At 45.9% G+C, this 12,388-nt stretch overlaps 1 protein-coding gene across 1 annotated transcript in view; it reads right to left on the bottom strand.

The window, feature by feature from the left end:
- MLH1 (mutL homolog 1) overlaps positions 1-12,388 on the bottom strand; it is an 87,732-nt gene that overhangs the window by 64,703 nt on the left and 10,641 nt on the right. Inside the window, exons 6-11 of the mRNA XM_070359578.1 lie at positions 12,078-12,169; positions 10,436-10,478; positions 10,221-10,309; positions 7,915-8,027; positions 4,212-4,305; positions 2,978-3,131 (exon numbers count right to left, since the gene is read on the bottom strand). Coding sequence (XP_070215679.1) covers positions 2,978-3,131; positions 4,212-4,305; positions 7,915-8,027; positions 10,221-10,309; positions 10,436-10,478; positions 12,078-12,169 — 585 coding nt within the window. The remainder of the gene's footprint in view (positions 1-2,977; positions 3,132-4,211; positions 4,306-7,914; positions 8,028-10,220; positions 10,310-10,435; positions 10,479-12,077; positions 12,170-12,388) is intronic.

Raw genomic sequence — 12,388 nt, forward strand, 5'->3', positions numbered from 1 at the left:
AAGAAAGAGAAAAATGGAGAGGAAGAAAGGAAAGCAGGAAGGAGAGAGATGAGATAGGCAGAAAAAAGTCATTAAACGGACATTGCTAGGACACCAACCCATTTCCCTGCAAACTGATCACCAAAGGCAAAGAACTCAGAATTTATCTTTTCTTTCTGGCATAAACTGTATTTCAGGATAACCCAATAACTAACAAACGAGCGAAAATTTTTTGCTACAGAAAAAATTGGTTTATTAATAAAGAAGAAATGATAAAATCAAGAAAATCATAATCTCACAATCTTAATGAAATAACTGGCTCAGGCAATGACCATCAAGGAATGGTGAAACTAATCACTAATGGTGACCTTCACGGTGAAGGAATCAGGCTGTCGGCAGCAGAGCCCACTGATGAACCTTACCACGGCGATACTTACTTGCGACGTACTTTCTTCATCTGCCTGTGCAATCCACAGGTGGGTTTGGGGAGGCAGAAACTAACAAAACTACTTTGCAGAGTCACTTTTAAGTCCAGAAAAGTGAAACACCTCGTCCAACATGATGGAGCTGGAACAAACCACAAGCACCACCAGGCTTCCCAATTTTCACACCGAACGGCAACCCAGCAAACCAGGGCTGCTGTTGTCCTGGCCCCAGGAGCGAAGGGCAAGGCCCAAGCTGGGGAGAAGGAGGAAGGCAACCCAGGGCCAAAAAGTGAGGAGCCAGGGCAAGAAGGTGTTCTGAAGACCTCAGGGGAGCGGGGACAGTCTGAGTTTGGAGACCTTCACCCAGAACAGTGCACCGACAGACAGAGGCGGGTCCTCTGATCCAGAAACCCACCTTCCTTCTAAAGACACACGTGTCAGAACCCACGCGGAGTTATCTCGGGAAAGAAAATGGAATCTAACAAATCTGCCTCATGCAGGACAGTACAAGCAGGGAAGTCGAGAGGTTCTTTTTCTGGTAGAGCCACAGACGCCTCCTGGGACTCCGGTGAACCCCTTCCTCCAGGCCTCTCCTCTCCTTCCCACCAGCCAACTAAGGCCCAGGTGCTGGCATTTCCAGATTTCAACTATTGATCAGTGATCAGAGATATGTCCTCTGTCCAGGTTCCCTCCTCACTTTGCCCAAGTCACTGTGGGTTTCCATCCGCTTTCCATGCTGCAGCCAGAGAGCTCTTCGTAAAATGCAAACCAGATCCTGTCCGTTCCCATCATCACGTTGAAGTTACACTCCTTACCTTGCTGATGAAACCCCTCAAACTGACCTGAACTCTGCAGTGAGCGTAGGCCTTCACACATGCCCAGTGTTGCTTAACCCCACCTACGCATGCCCATGCCTGGCCAAGCTTTTAAAAACCACCGACGCCCAGACCCACCCCCTGAGATAGATTTACTGGTTCGGGGAGGGCCCAGGTGATTCCCATCAGGCAGCCAGCATGGAGAACGCTGACAGCACGCTCAGCATTCAGATCCTCAACACCTCTTATCTTGCAGCCCTCCCCCACCACCTGGCCAAGCCTGTATCCTCATCCTCTCCTCTGCCAGAAACATCCTGTGCACCCCTGTCCCCTTCTGCCCATCTAATTCCTTCTCAGCCTTGGGGCCCAGTCTCCACATCCCTTCCTTCACGTCTCTGAGGCTCAAGTCTGGGACAAGAGCCCCCTCCCTTCCAAGTCTGCTTTTCTCTCATGTGGGATGTGGACTCTAGACCATGGGTACCTCAGTGAAGGGAGGAATCCGTCTCTGCTGCAACCTCAGCAGCCCATCACGGGGCTTCTGTGGGTATCTGGGGAGGGAGCAGTCAAGGGCACTGAGGCTGAGTCAGCAACAATGGATGAAAACCACCGACAGTTATGGAGCCCTTCCGTATCAGCACCCGCTCTGAGGGCTCACGCACACCCCCCAACAACCTGCAGGTGTGCAGGTCCCGGGGCAGGCGCGGCTGCCCCAAGGGCACTCTGCTCACTGCTGGAGCCCACACCATCCCCCATCGAGGCTCTCTGCAGGTAACCAGGAATGCTCTTGGGGAGGCACTCACCTGCTTGGCCATTTTGAAAGTTTTCAGAGAAGCAGGGCTCACAGAAGCCCACTTCCTGCTTACAGGACCCAGTGTGATTTAAGGGGGAAAAGGTTCCATTTCTCTAGTTGTGGTGTCCACTGTGTTTCTGATGAACCCACTCTCACTACTCTGGGCAGTTACCTCAGAGCTGCAACCAGACACTGGAGATGGTACTATCACCTGCTTATTGTACAGATGGGGAAACTGAGGCCCCAGAGAAGGGGAGCAGTTTATAATCAATGCTCTTAGAACCTGGATAATTGTAGTAAGTTGAATGGTGCCAGGTCCTGGACCAGACATTTTCCACTTGCTGTTCACCAACCACTTATAACCGTCCTTGGGTGTGGGGGTGACCAGCTCCATCTTTACTGAGGGAGATGTGGCGGTCAGCAAAAGTCAGTCACACAGTGGTAACAAGGCTTGACTAAAGGCCCTGCCCAGGGCCCTGCCCCTGCGCTCTGCCCCAGATATGGGGGATCAGCCTCCTCTAAACATCTCCAGTAGGGAATGCAGGAGAGAGGTGCCCCACTCTGTTTCAGACAGCCCCTTTTCCTAGGAAGGTGGTCTAAAGACCCCAGAAAGAGGCAGAGAGAGAACTCAGTGCCTTACGACTCCAGGCTCAGGGCTAACACCGTGAACCTTCAGAGTTGGGTTCAAGAAAGGTGCTTAAAGAAAACTATCAAAGTGGGACTTCCCTGGTGGTCCTGTGGTTAAGACACTGAGTTTCCACTGCAGGGGGCATGGATTTGATCCCTGGTAAGGGAACTAAGATCCTGCATGCTGCAGGTCATGGCCAAAAAAAAAAGAAAGAAAGAAAATTATCAAAGTAAGTAGAAAGTCTTATAAAGCAACAGTGAAATGTCTGGGCACTCCTGGGTGACAGGGCACATTTTCAGTGGCAAAGGCACCGGGGAAAGAGCTGAGGAGGCGCCACCACCTGGGTGAAGTAGGTCCTGGAGGCGTTGGAGCCCAGGAGCCTGCTCTCGATGTGCTGCTGCAGCCGTTCCAGGATGCTGTCCTCATGCAGGAAGTGAACCTCGTGCTTCGTGGGGTGCACGTTGACATCCACATTCTGGGGGCTTATTTCTAGACTGGCAGGAAAAAGGAGAAGAGCTACATAACACAGTGAGAAATGCAGGAAATTCACTCACAATCTTTGTGGTGGGCAGGAAACTTGGGGAGGCCAAATGATGCAGTAGTTAAGACTTGAAGGTCAAATCCGAGTGACCTTGGTTCAAATGCTGACTCTGCTGCTTGAGAGCTGAGTGGCTGTGGGTAGGTTACAGCATGTTTCTATGCCTTGATTTCCAATTCCTGTGAATTGGACCTAATACATGTTGGGGATTAAATTCATGTAAAGCATTTAGCATGCACCCGGCACATTTATCATCCATCAGCTGTCATTACCATCACTCCAGAGCTAGCGGAATTTCTCATTCCATAACTCACGGCCAAGGCATTTAATAATTAGCTGACCAGCAAACTATTAATATGTCTCTTGTTACCCAAACTTTATAGACCAGAGTGTTTCAATATTCATGTACATAACAACTCATCAATGACAGGTGTCAGTTAGTTTCTGCAAAAATTCCCCAGTCAACAATGTGTTAATGTCTCAGGACTAGTTCCCCCATATGTAACCATGAACCTGTCCCTACTTACTGTTCAGTATTATGTGGAGGTAAAAACATATACAAAAAATAATATATGTGAGAGAACTTTCTAACATTAAAATGTTGCATAAAAGTCAGTTTAGAGGCTGTGCCATCAACTTACTGCCTCAGGTCAAAGCCAGCATCTATCACTGCAAGCTCTGATAAGGGAGCGTGGCAGTGTGAAGTGTTGTCAGTAGAGGGCGCTGGACGGACCCGTAGGAGAAAAGGATTTCTCTGCCAGGTTAGGGCAGGTTCCTCTTGGTTCAGGGGCAAGGCGATGTTCACTTTTGTTTCACTAACATACTGCCTGGCACAAGGGAAGCTCTCGGTGGGATTCTATAGCAGAAGTGAATAAATAAAGGAAAACTGTGCCTTTTACCTGTGAAAAGGGCCAGTGGGATATGGGGTTCACTCTCACTGGGCTAATTAACAAGTCCATGGCTCTTTCAGAGAGGATAGCTGGACAGAATTTCTCTTCCCTATGAATCCTGGGTGAGTAATTCAGTGCTGCCTTACCTGAGGTACAGGAACGGGTGTGTGCTTTTGGGCAAATACGCTGCATACACCGTTTCTATGGCTTTTCTTAAGGAAGCTGACTCTACCAGACGATCTAGAAAATAAAAGGAATTAGCTCCTATGTGTCCTAAAGGGTGAGGTGAAGGTGCACACCAATACCATGCCAGGACATCAGCTCAGGAAGAACACGGCTGGAGCGACATCCACATCAGTCCCCCTTTACCATCGGGATCCCCCAGCATCTCACTGGGGGCGTGGGGCTCTCCTCTCCCCAGAGCAGCAGCAACAGCCAATTCTGCCTCCCTGCTCCCTTCCTCACCCCTCCCCGGCAGCCCAGGCAGACCGCGTGCCCCTGCTCAGAACCTCATTCTGCAAATATACACTCTGGGCTACAAGCAGGGAAACAAACGCTGGTGAATAAACTAGTTCCAGCTCCCCGTGGTAAGGGCCACCACTGGAGCCGGTGTGCTCAATGGTGGGGGAGGCAGCAGCCACACTGGCTCAGGGAGCTCCAACACTGGGGCAGCTGAACAGAGACTTAAGGGCAAGTGCATTTTCCAGGCATTTCAAGGGGTACAAATCTCTGACTGCATGCGGAGAGTAATTTAGGAGATGAGGTAGGCTTGAGAGGGTAGAAAACGATAAAAGCTGGAGAGATAAGACTAAAATCAGAGGAAGATCTATTTTCAAACAACACGGCTCTCTTTTCTCCCCAGACTCTTGACCTGTTGACGATCTACTTCCTGACCTGGTGGAGCAGAGGATATGTCACATCTTTTTATTTCCAATGAAAGAGAGGCCGTGATCTTACGAGCGAGGAAACTATTATTCTGAGTGCTCACTACGTCACCCACAGCTGCCTCGGTGATGTTGCTGTGCTGCGTAACCTAACAAAAGGGGCCCTTCACTGAGGTTTCTGAACTTGAGACACGCTGGAGGAGTGTTCTTCGTCCCTGCCACCCGAGGGAGCCTGCCCAGTGCGTAGGTAAGTGAACGACACACTAAGAGTCTGACCTAACCTCTAAAAAATCTATAAATAATAAATGCTGGAGAGGGTGTGGAGAAAAGGGAACCCTCCTCCACTGTTGGTAGGAATGTAAATTGGTTCAGCCACTACAGAGAACAGTACAGAGGTTCCTTAAAAAACTAAAAATAGAGTTACCATATAATCCAACATCTGGAGAAAATGAAAACTCCAATTCAAAAAGGAACAATGGATTAAAGACAATCTCTTTAACAAGTGGTGCTGGGAAATCTGGTCAACCACTTGTAAAAGAATGAAACTAGAACACTTTCTAACACCATATACAAAAATAAACTCAAAATGGATTAAAGATCTCAACGTAAGACCAGAAACTATAAAACTCCTAGAGCAGAACATAGGCAAAACACTCTCTGACATACATCACAGCAGGATCCTCTATGACCCACTTCCCAGAATATTGGAAATAAAAGCAAAAATAAACAAATGGGACCTAATTAAACTTAAAAGCTTCTGCACATCAAAGGAAACTATTAGCAAGGTGAAAAGACAGCCTTCAGAATGGGAGAAAATAATACCAAATGAAGCAACCGACAAACAACTAATCTCAAAAATATACAAGCAACTCCTACAGCTCAACTCCAGAAAAATAAATGACCCAATCAAAAAATGGGCCAAAGAACTAAATAGACATTTCTCCAAAGAAGACATACAGATGGCTAACAAACACATGAAAAGATGCTCAACATCACTCATTATCAGAGAAATGCAAATCAAAACCACTATGAGGTACCATTTCACACCAGTCAGAATGGCTGCGATCCAAAAGTCTACAAATAATAAATGCTGGAGAGGGTGTGGAGAAAAGGGAACCCTCTTACACTGTTGGTGGGAATGCAAACTAGTACAGCCACTATGGAGAACAGTGTGGAGATTCCTTAAAAACTGGAAATAGAACTGCCTTATGATCCAGCAATCCCACTGCTGGGCATACACACTGAGGAAACCAGAAGGGAAAAGACACGTGTACCCCAATGTTCATCGCAGCACTGTTTATAATAGCCAGGACATGGAAGCAACCTAGATGTCCATCAGCAGATGAATGGATAAGAAAGCTGTGGTACATATACACAATGGAGTATTACTCAGCCATTAAAAAGAATACATTTGAATCAGTTCTAATGAGGTGGATGAAACTGGAGCCTATTATACAGAGTGAAGTAAGCCAGAAGGAAAAACACCAATACAGTATACTAACGATATATATGGAATTTAGAAAGATGGTAACGATAACCCTGTATACGAGACAGCAAAAGAGACACTGATGTATAGAACAGTCTTATGGACTCTGTGGGAGAGGGAGAGGGTGGGAAGATTTGGGAGAATGGCACTGAAACATGTGAAATGTCATGTATGAAACGAGATGCCAGTCCAGGTTCAATGCACGATGCTGGATGCTTGGGGCTGGTGCACTGGGACAACCCAGAGGGAGGGTATGGGGAGGGAGGAGGGAGGAGGGTTCAGGATGGGGAACACATGTATACCTGTGGTGGATTCATTTTGATATTTGGCAAAACTAATACAATTATGTAAGGTTTAAAAATAAAATAAAATTAATTAAAAAAAAAAAAGAGAGGGGATATATGGACACAGATGGCTGATTCATTTTGCCGTACTAACATTGTAAAGCACCTATATTCCAATAAAAATTAATTAAAAAAAAAAAAACTAAAAATAGAGTTACCATATAATCCAACATCTGGAGAAAATGAAAACTCCAATTCAAAAAGGAACAAATGCACCCCAAAATTCACAGCTGCAAAGACATGGAAGCAACTCGAATGTCCGTGAACAGATGCGTGGACAAAGAAGACGTGGTGTGTATTTTTGTATAAGCGTTTACAGTGGGAATATTACCCATAAAAAAGAATGAAATATTGCCATTTGCAGCAATATGGTAAGTGAAATAAATCAAAGACAAATTATTCTATTACTTTTGTGTGGAATGTAAAAAATACTACAATTGAACTTATTTACAAAACAGAAACAGACTCACAAACATAGAGAACAAACTTACGGATACCGATGGAGAAAGGCGGAAGAGGGATAAATTAGGAGCGTGGGATTAACCAATACACACCACTGTATGTTAAACAGACAACAAAGATTTACTGTATAGCACAGGGAACTATATTCAATATTTTGCAATAACCTATAATGGAAAAGAATCCGAAAATATATACGTAAGTGTGTAACTGATTCACTTTGCTGTATACCTAAAACTAATACAATACTGTAAATCAACTACACTTCATTTAAAAGAAGGAAAAATCCCTGCCTGCACCTAAAATACCCCCTCCCTGTGCCCTGCAGGCAATTTCCAACAGTGGGTCTTATGTAAGAAGAGAACAAAGGTCTGCCCTGGGCCTGCTGGTAAGGCCCTGAGGCCAGAAGGGAGGAAGCTGCACTGGCTCACAGGGGCTGGGATGCCCTCTCCTGGGCATCCTCTCAGAGGCAAGAACCTGACTCCGCAACCGGCAGCCAACACTGAGCACGTGTGAGAGGACTGGGGAGACTCAGGGCAGAAATAACTACTTCCTAATTATACCACGTTTCTGTATGTTTCCCTGGGTGTAATCAAACCTGTGGATAAGAAGTTCCTCCATGGCCCCTGAAAGTTCCCTGTGGAGTGATTTCTCCACATAGCTCCTTCTCACTTACGGTTGATGAAGAGTAAGAAGATGCACTTCTTCACTGAATAGTTTGCATTGGATATGTAGCCATTCATTTTGAAGGCAAGGGTTTTATCCTCACATTCAACTTCTATCAATTCTCTGGTTGGAAAAATGAGAAATTTTGAGGCTTTTCAAAAACCTGGAAAATTCAAACACTCTAAAGAATCAGAGTTGGAAAAATCAGGGCTCCTTCCCATAAACTGACTCTGCCAAGTGTGGATCCCAGAGACTTGGTTCATTAAGATCGTCCAGGCCCACCCACCCATTTGTCTATCCAACCTCTCACCCACCCATCTAGCCATCCATTCACCCACCTAGCTACACTTTTCAAGCATTTATGATATGTCAGTCGTCACTGTCACTGTTGGGACATGGCAAGTCAAGTTCTGAGATGTTGTTTTGCTGAAACTTCTATGTATCTTAGTAACTCAGCCCCAAAGACGAGATTCCAACGAAATCATCTCTGCTGAAAATCTCTTACTTTGCTGATGGGGAACATAACAGGCTCCTGTGTGGTGCCCCCCAGAGTGTGTTTACGAGGAGCAGGGACATCTATTAAGATGAAACAAGGTCCCCCCATGAGCCACGCTCATTTCTGCCTGAGGGCCTCTCAAGTGCTAGTCCCTCCAGCTGGAAAGTTCCCTCTGCTGGTTTGGCTTCCCAGGTGGCGCTAGTGGTAAAGAACCTGCCCGCCAAAGCAGGACACATAAGAGACACTGGTTCAATCCCTGGGTCAGGAAGATCCCCAGAGTAGGAATGGCAACCCACTCCAGTATTCTTGCCTGGAGAATCCTGTGGACAGAGGAGCCCGGAGGGCTACAGTCCATGGGCTCACAGAGTTGGACACGACTGGAGCGACTTGGCACACACACCGGCTAGTTAATTCCTCCTTACCCGCTGTATCTAGGGATTACCTCCTCAAAGAGCCTTCCATGACAATCTCTCTCCCTGATCTCAGGAGATGCCCCACCTTATACTTTTCCTTTAAGCCACTGAGCGCAGTCACTAATGAATGTAATAATTATTTCCTGTGTCTCTCCAGATAGAGAATGAGTCGTCTGAGGACAAGAATCCTTCCTGCTTTATTCCCTCCTCCCCATCTCTACCCCGCAGCACAGTGCCCAGCAAGGAGCAGAAGCTCATTACACGCTTCCTGGAAGGACAGCTGATGCTCCACAGGCAATGGTGTGTACTCCAAGTCTGCGTAGAGCACAGCTTCCCATGTTTCCCCATGCAGCGAACCAGCAGGCCCTCTCTCCCCAAAAGAGGCTGGTTTTCGGGAAACCTCTTTTGGGACCTGCTCCTCCGTGGGATTTCCAGTTTCTTATACTGTCTAAGAGTTTCATAACAACTAATTCTGAATCTTAGAATCTGGCCAAGGAGCTCTTAAAAGTTTCACTGGGTCTTAAAATTTGGTCAACAGAACTCTGTTTGCTCTGGGAGCAGAACTGGAAAAATAATTCTTTAATACTTGATAAGTAACAAAAGGGTAATTAAAAGCAAATTGACTGTTCTCTAGTTAGGAACCTGATTTTGTTCAAAGGGTGAGTAACTTGTCCCCTTTGGAGTAGAAAACTGAGTCGTTGGACTACTGCTCCTGCTTTTAAGATTGTTGGAAAAGGTAAAGTCAGGGGCGGTCCCATTCACCTGTGTACCCCCAGCTTCTGGGGCCTGCCTGGCATACAGAAGGCGCTTAGTATTGTCCCCTCTGATTATGACGCAGACACTGTGGGCTTTGCAAAGCCCTGAGATTAAGCTACAGATATGTACTGAAACAGTGGCTTTCACCCATCAAGGGGAATGTCGTGAGAAACCCAGAATACAAGCAATGTTCCTGCTGAGGCTTTGACCATGAAGATCTAGGGACACGACACTGCTTGCCACCAGACAGGGAAGTCTTCAAGCGCAGAAACATTTTACTTGTTTTTATATCTTTAACTTCTGGCACAAAGCCCAGAATAAATGTTGAGTGGTAATAAATGCAATCCCAGTGACAATTATGAAAATACAAGGACAAGCGGGAACAACGGAGGACAGAATTCTTCTACACCCGAGACGTTCTGAAGACAGAGACCTAGAGAGAAAACACAGTTTGCAGCCAGACCACCTAGGATATGACGTGCACCCAAGAAGCACTGATTATACAAAATAATCTGAAGCATGACAACAAGCCTGAAGCATAAAAACAAGCCTGCACTTGGTTGAAAAAAACTCTTCAGGCAAGTGTAAACAGATTCCAAAATAATGTGACAGAACACAGAAGATTTTAAAAAACGCAAGTTATCAGCATACCGGCTAACAGCATTTCCAAAGATGGAGCGAATGTTGTCCACGGTGGTGGCATTTGGCAGGGTCCTGACGTCAGCTACAGTTTCACCTTGCTGATAAAGAGAACAGGGCTGACTGAAATACCATGACCTTGTCTCCATAGCCAACTATTAAAAAAAAAAAAAAAACCCTTCTTACTTTTATAATACATAACCATCCTTTATAAATTAAGAACTTACTTTTTTAACTGAGAAACCAATGCCCGAATTGTGTACTGCATACCTGGCAGAGAAAAAAACAAAATAGTAAAAAAGAGAAGCCAAATGCACCATAGGAGAAGGAGCCCCCTTGTAGTTAAATGAGTGGAGTTAACTAATCTACACAAAGATAGATACAAACAAACATATCTTTAAATATCATATTTTGCCCACATGAAAATAAACCAGCAGAGACTGCATGAAGACCTCATTGCTAAATGTGGCAGAAATGAACAAAACACAGGTTTCCCTTTTGCTTCCATGCATTGCTGACTAGACTTGAGGGTATTTCAATACAATCTCCTCCTTGCCTAGTTTTATTTCCAAACTCATCTGAGTGGCCTCAAAAACTTCTTGAGAATGTAGCCTGACCACCCCCTGTACTGTTCTTCTCTCTGAGACCCTAACACAGCCCCCTCCTCACCCGTGTCTTCCTCCCCACGAGGTCCTGCTTCAGGATCTCCCAGCATTTCCTCCGCTGGCTCCCATTTACTCCTCCTCCCTCCATGGGGCCCAGGAACTGAAGGATTGTGCCTAGCAAAACGCACTTATTCAGTAACAGTTCACTTACCACACCTAGAACCAAAACAGTCACCCAGAATGCCTCTATTTACAGGAGCTAATTAACATTCTGATACTGATTCATATGACTCCAGGGGAAAAAGCAAAGAAACTTGATGAGGAAGTCTATTCCACTTTATTAACAAAGTGGACTTTATCTAATGAAGTCCATTCCACCTTATTAGAAGCACATGTTTTACTGATTTTAGATTTTGTAGCAATACTGAGAAATAGTTAACACACCTCTGTTGCAACTCAAGTACTCGCAGGCTCAAGGAGCCATGCTGGGGCCACTATACTAGCAAGTTAAGTCAATTCTGAACATGATGCTGTTTTCACCTGCCCTGGGTCCCTTCTCCCTCTGTTAACAGCCCCTACTCTTTCCTTTGGGACACCACCTATCCCCCTTCCACCTGTATATCCTTTCTGAGAATGCCAATCGAGAAATCACCTCCTCACAGATGTGGGCACACAACGGGGGGGACCCAGGCTACGCCAATCAGATGCACTCTCCCAGAAGACACTCTTGAGCAGACTCAGGAGAGGAATGAAAAGCGTTGGGGTGCAGACACTACATTAAAACCCTGAAGCCACCTTGCTTCTTGACCTCTTCAAGCAGCAGCTGTCTACACTTCCTTCTACTTGCGGAGTCACTCCTAGCCTTTCAATAAATCTCTTTTGGGCCTAGGTTAGCTACAGTCTGTTCTGCCTGCCACCAAAGACCCTTCATAGATAGAGCAAACAACTGCTCTCCCCTGGGGACGTGACAGAAAGCCCAGAATTCGTTTACTCCTCCTTGTCTCTGATTTTATTTTCACAAACTCGGAAGATCTGGGCTGTCTTAAAGACATCTTGAGAATGTAGCCTGAACACCTCCTGCACGTTATTCTCTTTCAGAGACAGAGAGAATAACCTTGACCTAACCTTTGACCAGAAACAATTTATGGGCTGGTATTGCTGCTTACCATTTAGCTCTGCAACTCTTCTCCATTTCTAAGCACCAGAACACATTTCTCTGGTGACAGAATGATTCAGAGACCCATGCCCAGATTGTGGACTGTACCTGCCAACAACTTCCAAAATTTTTCCATACTCTTCACTTGGGTTTTTTAAAGCTTTCCTCCTCGTGGATATGTTGTAAAAAAGGTCCTCCACCTGAACAGAAGGTTGTTTTCTGTAAATTCACAGAAGTATATGGAAGTACAGCATGGTCTTAAGGCAGAGAGTCCAACTGTGTTCACGACCAGCACAGTTCTAAGTGTTAGAAGACAGGGCAGGAGACAGGGCTGCCTTAACAAGAGAAAGCAAGGCTCCCACTTGACTCACTGACTTCTCAGAGAGGCACTGGGGTCCACCTCCATGTCAGGCTCTTTG

The sequence above is a fragment of the Bos mutus genome, chromosome 22 (assembly GCF_027580195.1).
Source record: "Bos mutus isolate GX-2022 chromosome 22, NWIPB_WYAK_1.1, whole genome shotgun sequence".
Taxonomy (NCBI): Eukaryota; Metazoa; Chordata; class Mammalia; order Artiodactyla; family Bovidae; genus Bos; species Bos mutus.